The 15,088-nt window shown below is 38.9% G+C and overlaps 1 protein-coding gene across 3 annotated transcripts; it reads left to right on the plus strand.

Annotated features, from left to right (window-relative positions):
* The first annotated feature begins 909 nt into the window (after nt 1-909).
* On the plus strand, nt 910-6,944 carry LOC130472508 (uncharacterized). Of its 3 annotated transcripts, XM_056843707.1 has the most exons (4): nt 910-1,120; nt 1,253-1,347; nt 4,597-4,764; nt 6,676-6,944. In XM_056843707.1, exons 1-4 carry the CDS (start codon nt 1,073-1,075, stop codon nt 6,749-6,751), a joined length of 387 nt encoding a protein of 128 aa, XP_056699685.1. In that variant the 5' UTR covers nt 910-1,072; the 3' UTR covers nt 6,752-6,944. The 3 variants fall into 3 exon arrangements, 2 of the variants coding, with proteins under 2 accessions (XP_056699685.1, XP_056699684.1); XM_056843706.1 differs by lacking the exons at nt 910-1,120; nt 1,253-1,347 and adding an exon at nt 2,616-3,392; XR_008932955.1 differs by lacking the exons at nt 910-1,120; nt 1,253-1,347 and adding an exon at nt 2,664-3,415.
* Nucleotides 6,945-15,088: the final 8,144 nt, after the last annotated feature.

The following is a 15,088-nucleotide window of genomic DNA, read 5'->3' on the forward strand; positions in this document are numbered from 1 at the left end:
CACTTTCAATTATGCAAGTTCAATACCGCACTTTCAATTATGGAATTTCAATTCCGCACTTTCAATTATGCAATATCAATTCCGCACTTTCAATTATGCAATTTCAATTTCGCAACTTTACTTGCCTAGTCTTTCTAGGGAATGTGGTTTCACCTCCTAGTCCATTTCTAGGTGGTCTTGTACTTTACTAATTCTGCACCTATTTTCCATTGTGATGTTGCTTTACTTGTTTATTGCTTTCATCAGCTAACATGCTAAATAAAACAAAATACAAGGTTACGCCACGCTTAACAAAGATAATTTCTTGGAAAAATCGATCTTAGGTTCCCTTAAAGTAACTTTAAACCAAAGTGACCACAATACAAACTAGAAATTCGATTTGTTCTAAATTCAAACCCACATAGTCTATACTAGGACATTTTTGAAAATGTTGTGCCACGCATTTGAATCATTTTTAAAGCTCGCGGAATAAGCATCTCGTTCCCTTGCCCGGATATCACCCATTCGTTTCTAAGATTCAATGCCTTATCCTAATAGAGTCATCTTTTTGGTCTTTCCAAACGAAACCCTAAATAATGTTTGGTGGCGACTCCTTCAAAATACAAAGATACAAAGGTTCTAAAACGGCCCCCGTAGGAAGGGGAAAAGCAACGTGCGCGGAAAAAAACCCCTACAATCAACATTCCAAATGGCATGGCTGAAATGCCACTTACAATTGAAACACGTCAAGAAGTAGCGTATGTTCATGCTATTGACGCTGTCTAACCTGACGAAGATGAGCCTTGGTTTCACTACTAGAAATAACACTATTAACGACCAATAGATAACGACCAAAGGAAAAAATTATCGTTAAAAGAGAGAATTTGAAAATAGAAAAATTCAGAGAGCGCGGGTCTTTCCAAAATTTCAATTCAAAAAAATGAAACGAATTTTTCAGGTTTTCTGTCGTCGTTAATGTTTAAATACTACTTCGTAGTTCGTATAAAATTTCACCAAAATCTCCAAATCCTAAGATAGATTTAGAACCCCTCTGTATCTGTTTTTTGCCCCTCCCTCATTTCGGATTGTAGCTATGGCAGTGAGACAATTATTATTTTATCGGCCTTCATCGCTGCTATTGGTATCACCCATTGCTTCTTCTTCTTCTTCTTCTTCTTCTTCTTCTTCTTCTTCTTCTTCTTCTTCATTACAATTTTCTCCTTTAATTTGTTGATCTTCATTTTAGCTAATAATTATAATACCCGATGTCTAGATGTTCAGATTTTCCATTGAGAAGAAAAATTATCGGATTTTAGCTATCGCGGTGAGGATCGAATTCTCTGATTTAAACCTATTCCTCTTTGCATTGTAAGTATCGTCGTCAACCATGATTCTGTATTTATTTCTGCTGAGTTTTCATTTTCAAATGGTGTGGCTCGATGTGTGATTGTTGTGATTTTATTTTTATTCTTCAATTCGATTATTCATTTCATTGACAAAGCGAGAAGAGAATTGAACTCTTATAACAAAAGAAGGTTCAATTGAGATATATTACAGACACCCATAAACCAAATCTGGGTTTATACTTTCCATTGATTCACGAAGTTTGAGTTTCTTTATTTTTAAATTTACTTAACTTTCCGCTTGAAGAGATTTTTCTTGAATAGTATTGAATTGATAATATCTCGAAAAAAAATTTAAAATAAAAAGTTGTTATAGAACTTGGTCCTAAGTTCTTTATAGGAGTAGTTTTATTTTAATGTTTCTTTTTTCTTTAGTTCACTGATTTTATTTGACTGTTGTGGTATGTTAATTGTTAAACATTATAAGTTTAAGAGTTGAATTTAATTATACAACTCTTTATATATCTCATGAATGGCTCATTGTTAGATTCATAGATTGTATGTATGGATTCGTCTTGAAATGTTAAATCTGGTATGTGAGACTAGTAGAAACTTGATGACTTGATTTTATATATTTGCGGATCAGTGAGGTTTTTTTTATAGTGGTAAATAAGTTTCTATATGGACTCATATTTCCTTAACTCGTTCTTACTGTAAAGTCTTTCTTTATCAATTACTTTGTTAGAACCCTTTATTCTTTTTTTCATCACGTGAATCAATCACCATTACCTTTGATCTACCTCTCTCAATTGCAAAAAACATCAACAACCAAGCCTTAGTACCAAAATTATTAGGCCTCAATTGCAAAAAAAGAAAGAAAAGATGAGCTTCAATTCATGTCATCACTATTTTACATGAGCAACTGAACATACTAAGATCACAAGCAGCAATCCTTACAACTTCAATTCTATAAATTGTTTGTGAACTTCTTTTTGATAAGATCTAATGACCATTGAAGTAATGCAAGTCCACTCTTTTGATTATCCACCATAAAGCATTTTTAAGCCTTCCATAGATGTTTGTTTCCGTAGTCGATATATGGGATATAACAAGTGGTGGTTAACTAAGCTTGTTGGACCTTTTTTAAAAAAAAAAATTAGTAAGTTATGATTCATCTACTTATATTATCATGCACTCATTGGGTTTCACCCTAGTGGATAATATTTGTTCCTTTGATCTTTGACAATTGGGATATATAGGGTCGTAGACTAATACTTTTCAGAAAAATGATAACAGGCCCATGATTTATATGCATTGGCAACTTTTCTTTGCAGGTCAGGTTGGTTCTTTGGAGCAAGAAATCTATAAAATAAAGTGTGAACTAAATTTTCTATATTATTATTACCTTTTTTTCTTCCCAAATATGCATTCGTTAGTTTACTTATTTGATATTGAACCACCTTTTGTAATTTCCATACTCTCTGTTTGCTGATTATTTAGTACATCTATACGTTCCTGTAATTGTCCAATGATTGCATGAGTCGTATCTGGAATTAAAGTTATCCTATGAAATATTTATAGCTTCCCTATCATGACATTACATTAAATGCAACATGGCTTGAACCGTTTATTTACAGTAAATGAACGTATTGCAATGATCCCAAGTTAATCTCTCTAGATTTTCATCTATCATATGTGAATAAGAATTATGGTATTGTTTGAGGTACTAAAGATTGGTGGCTAACCTCTGTCTGTTGTCATTGATAGTGATGCACCTGCTGGTTTATATGTACCCATGTCCTTATCCATCCACCACTCTACACTTGTTCTAAACTGAATAGCCCATCAAATAATCGACTGCAGCCTCCAAAACCCATCAGTGATTAGGTTGGCCAAGAATATGGCAACTCAAATACCTAATTATAGGCCTGTGAGTTTAGCAAGTGTGTTTTCCTTTTGTTCACTAACACACACACATGCTGAACATTTGTCCTCTACTAAACATTTGCATCGTGTTGTTCCACTTAATCGGATCTTGAACCAGTTTCCATATATCTTCATACTCTTCAGGTCCCATTAAAGAAAGCGTATATGTATTTGCCTTATTTCTATTGTTGTTGAAAATCTCTTTTTTATTTGTTATTATTCTAGCTATGTGCCTACTCTCTCATTCATAATTCTGATTTTGATAGATATGTTTATCAAAATGAACATGGCAGTGATCCTGCTCTGATGTTTCTTTTTCCATTGTTTTTGTTGATGATCTTTTTTTTTTCTTCTTTAACCTTTTTGTTCGACTTCTTTACACTTGGTTCTAAACCTTGTGTGTGGGTGATCTGTTGTTCTGGTATATAACTCCGATTTACGGTTTCCGATTTAAATCCTTTGATTTACATACTAATCATGTTGGTTGTATAAAGGGGTTTTTTTAATTTAAAACCCTATTTTTCAAATTGGATCTCGTGTGGTATCAATAAAAAAATTTATTTAAATTCATCATATGTCAATCCGATTCTGATTGTTGGGAGAACTTGCGTTTAGGGAATAGGAAATTTCTCTAAATTTTGTTTGATTTTAGTTATTATTTATTGTGTATTTAGAAAATAGACTAAGTTTCTGTTGGATTGTATTCGATTTCATTGAATTAAAGAGAAAATCGTTCTACTTTGTTGAATTAGCTAGTCATTTAATGTTAATAATACTTACTTATTTTATAATGGGTACTACTTGAATTAGCTTTTACAGTCAAATGGAGAATAAATAAGAGGGGGGGGGGGGGGGGGGGGGAATAGCAGGTACAATAAGTGAAAAAACCGTCCAAGTGTGAAGAAATGGGCTTAAGCTTGTGATGAATTCTCAATAATGTCATATATATCCACTGTTTTTATTTCATTCCAGGTCACTATTTCTTTCAGTTAGTCTATTTATAAGTTCATTAATGGTTAGGGTACTTGTCTTTGAGTCTACATTGTCAATATGCAAACACATTATCCTCGGCTTAGTTAATTACATAAAGTATGTTCGTTCTTTTATAGTTATTTGAGATAATGTATTTTTTTAAGTGATTTGTAAATAGTATCTTAAAATTAGAAGTAAGGCCTTTATTAAAAGAATAAAAAGGGAAAAATGGTCTGATGGTTAAGACGGAGGTCATCAAGAAGGCTAAGGTTGTTGTCTGTTCGAGAGTTGAGACTGTGATTAGTGAAAAGTGTTATGCGGAGGAATGTGGCTGGTTCTATTCATTGAATAATAACATGTAAATCTTCTATTTCAGTTTTTGTACAATGCTACAGGTTGGTGCTTGGTATGGTTTAGATCAACAACAGATTATTGGTCTACATAGAAGCTTGGGATTGAGCTCTTATTTCAAGGCTGGTTGTGCTTGCTACGGTCGGGTTCTGGCTGGGATGATTTGGAGATGGAATAGGCAGATTCTGTTGAGGTATTGTCCTGGCTAAAGTTGACTCGTTGTCTTTTGGTGCAGGACAAAGGTTAATGTGTGCTGCAGCAAAAGCTTTTTAGTGGGAGATCTATTTTACAGAATGTTGATGTGCTGGCAAGTGTTGGGTGATTTTGTTCTGTTATATTCCTATTTTTAATTTTGTGCTTTTAATAAGTTGGCAGACTGTTTTGCTTTTCTCTCTTCTGCTGCTGGGTTTAGATGATGGCAGGGGTGGATTTTATAGGTTTGTTTTTTATTGGTATGCTTGCTACACTGCTACCTCAACTTAGCCAATGGTTGTTCTTGCTTGTTTTTGTAGTTGGGGGTTTATAATCTGGTTCTTGAGCTCGGTCCTGGGTTGACCAGGTCAATTTTGGTATGGCAATGTGTGAACAATTCTATTAAGAAGTATGGCTGATGTTCAACATTACAACTACACTTGGGTATTAACTCAGTAAAATATTTTTCCTAATGCTATCCTCTTTGAGCTTTTAAAATTCGTCTCAGACCTCAGTAGAAAAAAAAAATATAAATAGTTCTGATCGTCTCTTTTGGTTCAATTTTTATTCTTGGAAGCTTTACAGTTGTTCAGCAATCGGTACAGACATTGTAGGGAGGAATCACAGTACGATAGAAATATTTTCTGGAGGAACTCGAAACATGCGATTCCAAAGTAGCTTTCTCAGTCTAATAAAAATTGATGACAATTAAGTTCTTGTTATATTATTTTTGAGAAGCAAAATATCTTTTGCGATTTCTACCATTTCTGAATTATTGGGCATGTGCCTGGATTGTCATAGAAATTAAATACTATTTCATATTGTTGGTTCAGTCCGTTGCCTATTTTAATGTATTTATTTCCTAATTCTTTGCCTATAGGGAACATAGTAAGTCCTTCAATGTAGTTAGTTTTGTTTATATTGTTGGTGCAGGGTAACTGATTCTAGTACTACTATCACCAAGTACTGTTAACTGCAAAAGTCCTAAATGAATCTGGTTCGTTAGTATTATTATGTTGACTGCATTTAGATATAATCTATTTAATAATGAATAAATGTGTCTTGTTGGCTGCTGAAAACCCTGATGGAGTGATTGTGTATGGAATTTTTTGCTAGTAGCAAAAGAAGATGCTTAATATGCTTTTTGCAATCAGCTAGTTGTTGGCGTCATAAGTGAATATGGTTCGACCTTCACAGCTAGACTTAGGACTAGTAGTGCTGGTCCATGATATGAGGCAAGCATTGATTTATTTTTGTTTGCACCTGCATATGTCATCTACAAAATCTTATGTGAACTCTTATTTTAATTTATGGATTGATAATTATAGTCTATAGATTGATTATAGATAGGCCTTTGCTTCTTGATACAGAGGTGCTGCTGGTTGTTGATGCTATATGATATATGCCAATGAAGCAAGCTTACATTGCCCTGTTACCCAGACTGTAATTACATTATAAAATATATCTTTCTTACTTCTCCTGTACAAGCTTAGTTGAAGACTTGGCATCCAGATACAATGAATCACCTTCCTCAATATCCGCCTGCAAGTTGCATAAACAGGAGTCTAAATATATGTAACCAGAAAATATACAAAACTTGATTATCTAAAACTCACAAATGCTTTATACATAATCTGATTCTCTGTGTTAAACTTCGTGTGTAGTTGTTAAGTTTATTTTTTGAAACATAATTAGGAGATTAGAATTTTGACAGTTTGCCTTATTTAGAGCTTCCAGAGTAGAGGTGTTATGTGGAATGAGCTTACGCTGCAGCAAAATTCTGGAGTTGTCAATCTTATCTTCTTCTTGCTGTGCATTGAACTTGCCTGTTCTATATGTTTCTTTGGATTTATGTTCTTTGGTCAATTGGTGTTAGGCAGAAAATCCCTGATCAAGTTTCGAATTTTTGCAGATTACCAATGCACCTACCGTTGATAAGCTTAATGAGCTTAAAGCATTTAAAGAAGTGTTTTAACAACGCTTTTTAAGGGATGACACTGCAAGGGAGAACACTTCAACTAGTTAGATTTTGTTTTGTTCTTTTAGATTGAACAAGAATTACTTATCTTTTAGTTTTTTAGAATTTAAAGACGAGGGGTTGTAATTTTTGGTTTCACATAACTTCAAATTCTATTGTCAAACATCTTTTGAGTAATGAAATTTTCATTTGTTTATGATTGATTTATAGTTATCTATATTGTTTCACAAAGAAAATGTAGGTGCTGCAAAGGACGCAAATAATATTATTATCATGGCAATATAAACATAATAGTTGGCCGTTATTGCCAAAATTTTAAATTTTTTGACCGTTAAGGGAGGACATTTTACAAGGAATTTGTTGTTCGTTATTTCTTAATTGGTCATTGTGAATAAGTATCTAACGACGGATTACCGTTTCATCGTTAACAATTAACGACTGATTATTGTTTCGTCGTTAATAATTAACCACGGATTATCGTTTCGTCGTTAACTTTTAACGATGAAATCATAATTCGTCATTAATGAACGTTAATTCTTAACGACGAACATCGTCGTTAAAGCCAATAACGACGGAACCTGTTACAACGAACATCACGACCGTCGAAAATTGATGTTTTTAACGACGAAATTGTTCGTCGTTAAATGTCTTTTTTCTAGTAATGTTTGTAGACATTCAAAGGTATAAACAAACTTCTGAATATTCACCACATTTTTCAAGCAAGAGTCAGAGGGCTTTGCGCCTTCAATCAACCAACTTCTTTCTACAAGGTGGCATTCTATACAAGAGGTCCTCTAACCGCCCCAATCTCCGATGTGTTGACAAGCACGAAGCACAAAAAGTCACGAACACCATACATGCTGGGGTTTGTGGTACTCACATGAATGGGAGGATGCTAGCTCTCAAGGTCATTAGGGCTCGGTAATACCAAACCACCCTCGAGCGGAACAGCTACTTCTTTGTCAAGAGGTGTCCTATCTGTCAAAGTGTGCGAACCTGAAACACATTCCATCCTTGCTATATTCACAATCATCACCATGGCCATTCTCAACTTGTGGTTTCGACGTCATTGGAAAAATCACTCCAACAGGCACAGGGGGTCATGAATTCATACTGGTGGCAATTGATTATTTCACTAAGTGGGTTGAAGCCAGGTCATTCAAAATATTAGGTTTCAAGGAAGTGGCCCAGTTCATACAAGAAAGCATCATATGCAGATACGACGTTCCCCACGAGTTCATCCATGACCAGGGAATCCATTTCCAAGGCGAGTGTGAAGATCAATTCACCGAGTACAAAATTCAACATCACCGTTCTTCGCCTTACAGCCCACAGACCAATGGGGCAGTCGAAGCAACCAACAAGAATGTCAAAACCATCATCATGAAGATGACAACAAATTAGAAAGACTGGCCCTAGAAACTAAACTTCGGATTGTGAGGGTATCGAACTTTAATTCTCACTTCAACTGGCGCAACTCCATTTTCATTAGTCTATGGCATGGAAGCGGTACAACCCATCGAGCTAGAAATATATACCTTCTCTAAGGATAGTCCTCGAAAGCAAAATCCCAAAAGCTGCATGGGTGCAATCAAGATACGACGAGCTAGTCATGTTCGATGAGCGACGGCTTCAAGCCGCTCACCATGTACAAGTCTATCAGCGTTAAGTGGCCAGACATTTCAACAGAAGGGTCAGAACCCGAAACATCAAGGAAGACGAGCTTGTCCTAAATTCCCTTCACAAGAGCGTCATGGACCCATGGGTAAAATTCAGACCCAACTGGACCGGGCCATACATTGTCAAGAAAATCCATTCTGGGGGAGCGGTCGAGTTAACAGATGTCGATGGAACTGAGTTCCGTTCTTTGACGAACTTGGATCAACTCAAGAAATTCTATGTCTAAATTCAAAATTCAAAGTTCAAATTCAAAAAGTTCTGTAGGTTAGAACTACGTTCGGCCTGATTCCTTAACAAGACATGTAGGCAACCTCATTTCGAAGCCCGGCCACCTTAATACAAGAAAATTCAAAGTTTCCACAATCATGGGCATCCTAAAAATCAAATCAAAATTCAAAATTCAATTGTTGTTGTTGTCCTTATTCCAAATGTGCAAAGCATGTTCAAGCGGAATCAGGCATAATCTTCAAATTACTTTATTTGGCTCTAAGGCCTCAATCAAAGCTAATTCGATTACAAGGTTGGAATCAAGTGAAGCAAAGTTCAAAGCCTTTTAACTTCCACTAAATACACTCCTAAACATGTTTCTAAACACACTCTAAAACATATTTCCTACAAATACAATTTCAAACATATCAATCCTACAAAAGGTCTGGGGTTGGGCGACTATGCTCTTGAGTCTTGGCACCTTGAGTACTATCCCCTGGCCCTTCCTGCAATCATTCATCAGTCTTCCCCTTGCCCAAGCGGCGGGAGAAGGAACCAGCTAATCTTCCAAGACGGGAGGATGACGAACCTTCCTTTGGACCCAGAACGGTCAAGCACCGGACGGGCCACACTCCCGTCACCTTCTTCATAATCAATTGATGCATGACGTCTAGCTCTAGAACCTCGGGCTCCCACGGACCTGGAGAGAGAAATATCCCTTTGGCTTGGACCTTTCATCCATACAATATACCCTGCAGAAAGAGTAACAGGCTCAGGTGTGAATTGAATATTCAAGAAGGGTGTAGCGACCCAATACGTCCTCCAAACTGCCAAGCGATTAGCATTCAGTACAACAGGTTTCGGATGCTCCACAGCACAATCCGGGATTTCTTGCCTTAGGCCTTATTGTCTCATCACTCCAGCAGGAGAGTAGAAGACTAACATAGAAAGGCTAGGCACCCTCAAAGCAGTAGAGCCAAGTGCATGTGTCATAGCAACAATTCCCCACCATGGAATTACCCACCTAATACAAGATCCAATTTCCGAGAGTGCGCAACGCCACTCATTCAGTGAAAGCCGGCCATACATCATGGGTCGCACGGTAAGTCCCTTCCTATTATAGCTTGCCATGTTCTCTAGTGGTGCCACCAATATGAGTCTCTCCATAAGCCTGGCCTTGGTGAAAATACAAGAAATCAATTCAAAAGTCAATGTTCTAAATGCAAATACAAATTTCAATATACAAGAAACTCTGGATCCCTACTTGGAGTAGCACCGGGCTTCCCGATGGCATAGTAGAGGGGTCCGACTTCAGCATATCAAGGCCCAACAATGTCTCGCCAATCACGAGTGGGATTGGGTCCCTGCCACAACAAAGTGCACCACAATCTCTATTAGGAAGGCATCGTCATTGCCAAACGATAACAAAAGAGGAAGCAAGCAAAGATAACAAAACTCAAAGCCCCCAAGATGCATACCATCTAGCTCCCTTTTCTCCAGTTTGCCTAGCAAACCAAGCCAAGCGTTCAAGGCATTTACAAAAGACACAGCTATTTCCTTTCTTGTTTGAGAAGAAGTAGTGGGTTAAGAAGAGTAGAGAAGGATTGGTACAAGGAATGTGATCCGAAAAGCTCTCTATTTATACAAAAACCAGAATTTATGGCGATACTTCAAAGTACCACCGGCGGTGGGCTCCAAAGCCTGCTCCAGGCGCAAGGCCGGCAAGAAGGACTAGCTTAACTTCCAACTTTATGATATCAAGTACGCACTCCTCATGGCATTGTAAGGACGAATCAGCTCCAATGATTTATGCCGGATATTCCCGAAGCCGCAAGCCGCGCAATTTCAAGTAGTTTGAATCAGCACCCGGGTCAATTTCAGGTCCATTTGTTCAAAATTCAAGCATTCAAGTCCTAGATCGGGGTCCTAAGTCGAGTCAGCATGTGCATGAGCAAAAGTTGAATATACTTTGACTTGCGCTTTTTCTAACCAAAAAACCTTAGTCAAAGTGAGGGCTTATATTGGGTATATACACCCGAAAAAATATCAAATAAATGAGTACACGCTAACTAATGTCCCAAATCGAGTGAAAGATTCGAGCATCAAGCAAAGCGAACTAAAGGCAAACACTAGTCAATCCCCCTACATCCGGGCATACCACGTCAAAACTCTAGATCTTATTCACCTTTGAGAATAGCGTCTCGAGACACCGCGAAGGCGCCAGAAAATCAAGATTAGGCTACCTTACATCTTAGCATGACAATCCCATTCCATAAACTTGACCAAATCCTCCCTCCACCGACAATGACTCAACTCAAAAGGGTCAAGAGGACTTTTTAGGGTGTAACGTAGGCTAGGGGTAAGGTGCGGAATAAATTTGGGATGTGGTGCTCATACCTAAAGTGAAGCGCAATAAGAAATCAACTCAAGCATAATCAACCGAAAACAAAATTTTCCACTTATTTGGGATACCCCCAAGCTTATTCAACAACAACTCTAAACTACAACTCTTTTTGTTCTTTTTTCCTTGATTTGATTTTCCTCTTTTTTTTGTGTTTCAATTGAAACTTTTCTCATGCCTTGTTTTTCTCTATTTTTGGCTTTTTCAGAATTTAATTCTATATTTTTTTTCTTTTTGCATCAATTATTCACTATGTACAACACTCTTCCAAAACTTTGACATTCACACCAAACAACATTCATTTCTCAACTTTGCATATTCAATCCAAAACATCAAGCATCATAACTCAAAGCTTCACTATCACTTCTAAGGGTGAAAACAAAACAAAGGCTATTAGGCTTATATTGTGCTCATAAGAAATGAAGGGTCAAGGCTCAAATGGCTAGCAATGGGGCAAGTGCAAACAAAAACATATGAGAAAAATAGATAATAAAGTTCTAAACTAAAAAGAAAAATAGTCACCGAAAGAAATGCCTCTATCGTCCCCTAAAGTAGTTCGGTCGCGGTCTCGGGAAGGAAATGGTCAAACTCAGGAGACAAGAAAGTCAATGCTAAGGATCCATGCCACTCAAATGAATATATGAATATGTGTTTGGGCTCATTTGAACATGAACCTCACAAGGGAGCAAATACCATTCTCTCCGGCTTCAAATCACTAGAGAATTCAACACCATCTTACCACAAGCCAAGAGTTCATGACGCATGCTACCCAAAGTTCAACCAACTTTCTTGATACCAAATCCTAGACTCGACCCAAGACATTAAGAACCGTGTAAAAATCTACCAACTAGGAATAAAAGCATTCTAATCTACAAGTTCCAATTTTATATGCCCCAATTAAGAATATTGCCTAGAAAACCTAGAAAACTTTCCTTGACGAAAAAGACATCAAAACAAAAAGAAAAGGAAGAAAATAAGAAAACACACCAAAAAGGAAACAAAAAGAAACAAACACAAAGAAAAAGAAGAGAAACTAAAAATCAAGCTAAATCAAACTAAGAAAACAAAAAAACAAGCATGTGTTGGTATGATTTCAAAGCAAAGAGCATCAACAAATAGGCATCTACAAACAAAACTCCCCCCAAGCTAGAATTAGGCCATGTCCTCAAGGCCTAAAACTAAGCAAGGAGGGGCACAACTACCCATCCACCCAAATGCCCCAACATGATATATGCCCGTCCCCTAAAGAATGCATAAGAGTCGGAAGGATGTTACCGGAAGTATCGTGGGAGCAAGTCCCGCAAAGACCCGGTAAAACCTGAACAAACTCACCAAAAATGGACGGACAAGGCACAAGGTGAAAAGTGAGAACTCACCGCAAAGAATCATACCAAAATAGTGCTCAAAAACAAGGAAGAAAAATTGTTAGTAGACGAGGGCCAAATGGCCAAAACACACTAAAAACATCATCAAAGACTCAACATCATCTTATACACAACCACATGAAGTGGCAAGAAGACCATCAACACCAACAAGCTGCAAAAGATCCCAAGCAAAAGCCCCACTCCGCAATTCTCCCCCAAGCTAATTGCAAGCATACCATCACATCAAGAGGGGGGAGAAACGGAGGGAACCCTAAGAAGAAGGACCCGGGGCATGCGCCTTACCCTCTGCATCATAAATTCTCCCAAAGTCATCTCGGCTCAAGGCGATGGGCACGAGCCGCATCGTCGGTGAAAGGGGTGACATTGTAGGTGGGGTCCACGTCGGGCCCCGAAGCATCGGTGTAAGGCGGCCAATCATATTCGGGCCGAAGGGGGTAGTTGCCATGGGGAGGCTCTCCTCGGGGGCCATCCCAACCTCCCATGTACCCCCTAGGCCACCCGGTGAAATCCTCGGGCCAACCTTCTGGCCGATCAACCGGTGGGGGAGTGGGATACATGGGGTCACTTCGGTAGTCACTCCCGCCCATCATGGTATAATCATAAGGCGGAAAAGAGGGAGGAGTGACTCCGGGTTGGGATGGGCCCGTCCAATACGGGTAGGTAGCTGTACGCTCCTCATTCCAACCAGGGATGGGCCCTTGTTAGGGAGGGTGATAGGGATAGTTGACATAGGGGGCAAAATCCCCTTTGTCAACATGAAAATCGTACACCCGCCTACTGTAGTAGGACGAGTCAAAATCGGGATAAGAATCCCCCGTGCGGCTTCCTTGTGAAGCAAGAGAAGCCAAGGTGTTAGCTTGGCTCTCTTGTCCTTGCAAGATAGCCGCAAGGGTGGATTGCAAGCCTTGGAAATCGAAAGGAGAGGAAGAAGAGGACATACCACCCTCATTAGGGGAAGGCTCCAAGATAGGAGGACTACGGGGAGGACCATGTGGAGGAGAATCCGGATTGGGTTGAGGAGGAGGAAGCCGCTGTGCTTGGGCAACGAATCGCGGGTCACGGGGAAGCAAGTATCGGACATTAGTAGTCCAAGAAGTGATGGCGGCATTGGGGAGGATGCACCAATCTCGCTGCTTTACCATCCAAATATACTTGTCCTCCTTGGTGGCCTTGATCCACTTGGCATTGGAGAGTGTCCTCAAGTCAAGGAACTCCCCTCCGGGAACCTCATCCAACTCAGCTAAGATGTCCTGATAGGGATCACCGGGGAGTGCCCTCAAGAGAAGAGTGAGCATCCGTCCTAAGAGAATATCCCCACAAGTCAGCTGCCCATCCCGATGCTCAATGATTCGGGTGATCAATAGCTGCCCAAAATCTAGGATCCCCTCATTCTTCTCCGCGGCTAACCATAGGGCGCCAAGTTCCGCACTAGACAAGGATCCGGTGGCCCCCTTTGCAAAGACCGCATATAGGAGCATGCGGTTCAAGTAACGGATGGCGGGGTGGTGAAAAGAAGAAGACTTGGCCGAGGAGGAAATGAATTTCTTCTCCTCTCCCGTGAGCTCTCCCCACCAAATATTCTCATCATAGTTGTCCACACACTCCGCCACCGGATTAACGATCAAACCCCGGTTCGGGTGAGTGGTAAAGAAATCATTCGGGTTGATGTTAAAGAAATCATTGATCGCCTCGTCGGTGAGCACGTGTTGATTATTGAAAGCTTGGAAATGAAGCTCGACCGAATCTTTTCCATTGTCATGCACCCGGCGCCTCCTAGCCGAGGAAAGAACCTCAAGAGTGACCCTATTATAAGTTTTGGCATTCATGGTCACAAAATCCTCAAGCTCAAGCCCCGCAATTAAAGCGTTTAGCTCCTTTTCGAACCCCAAGTCCTGAACGGTCTTCTTGTGATAGAACTTTGTCGGGCGGATGTTCCGCTTAGACAATTCCTCATAGTAACTCCAAGACCGTTGCTCCGGAAAAACAATTCCGTAGGTCTCGAAGGCCGGAGGAGTGATAGCCTTCCTGTTGTTCGCTTGGGGATTGGGTCCCTTCTTTGTACGCTTGGTCATCATGATGAATCTTAGGGACAAAAATGTACACACAAGCAAGAAAAGAGACACAATGCAAGGCAAAAGGAAAAAACTAAGTTAGTAAAAAAAAACTACAATCTACTATCAAAATTATCACCAACAAGTATCACTTCATCACTCAAGTTCAACCTAAACAATCCTCATCAACCAATCCTCATTATCCAAAAACAACAACCCATCAAGAATTCCACCAACATTTCACCAAAAATCGATCAATAGACTAGTCTTGACAAATATTCACAATGAAACATGCATAATAAGTGTAGACTAGCAAGGAACAAACACAAAAACAAACATGCAAATCCAAACAATCAAAATCAATGATTTCAGAATTTCACCCAAATAGTATGAACAATGAGCTTAAATGTAAAGAACAATGAAGAACGAAGGGAAAGAAATCGTCACCACAAGTAAGGGAGGTGGACAAGATCACCCAAAAGCAAACTACAATGCTCTAATCACAACAAGGAATCACAAAATCAATGTTCAACCAAACCCTAAAATTTGGGGTTTTTAAGAAAAATCTGAAATAATTGGTTTTGAGGTGAGGAATGAGGATGAATTTGTGAATGTGAGTGGTG

Source organism: Spinacia oleracea, chromosome 4 (assembly GCF_020520425.1).
Source record: "Spinacia oleracea cultivar Varoflay chromosome 4, BTI_SOV_V1, whole genome shotgun sequence".
NCBI lineage: Eukaryota > Viridiplantae > Streptophyta > Magnoliopsida > Caryophyllales > Amaranthaceae > Spinacia > Spinacia oleracea.

Excerpts from the sequence above, each read along its gene's own strand:
- LOC130472508 (XM_056843706.1), top strand. The coding sequence starts at position 3,223 with ATGGCAACTCAAATACCTAATTATAGGCCTGTGAGTTTAGCAAGTGTG. Across the intron at positions 3,393-4,596 it reads TATATCTTCATACTCTTCAG|TTTTTGTACAATGCTACAGG; the intron begins GTCCCATTAAAG and ends CTTCTATTTCAG. Across the intron at positions 4,765-6,675 it reads AATAGGCAGATTCTGTTGAG|ATTACCAATGCACCTACCGT; the intron begins GTATTGTCCTGG and ends GAATTTTTGCAG.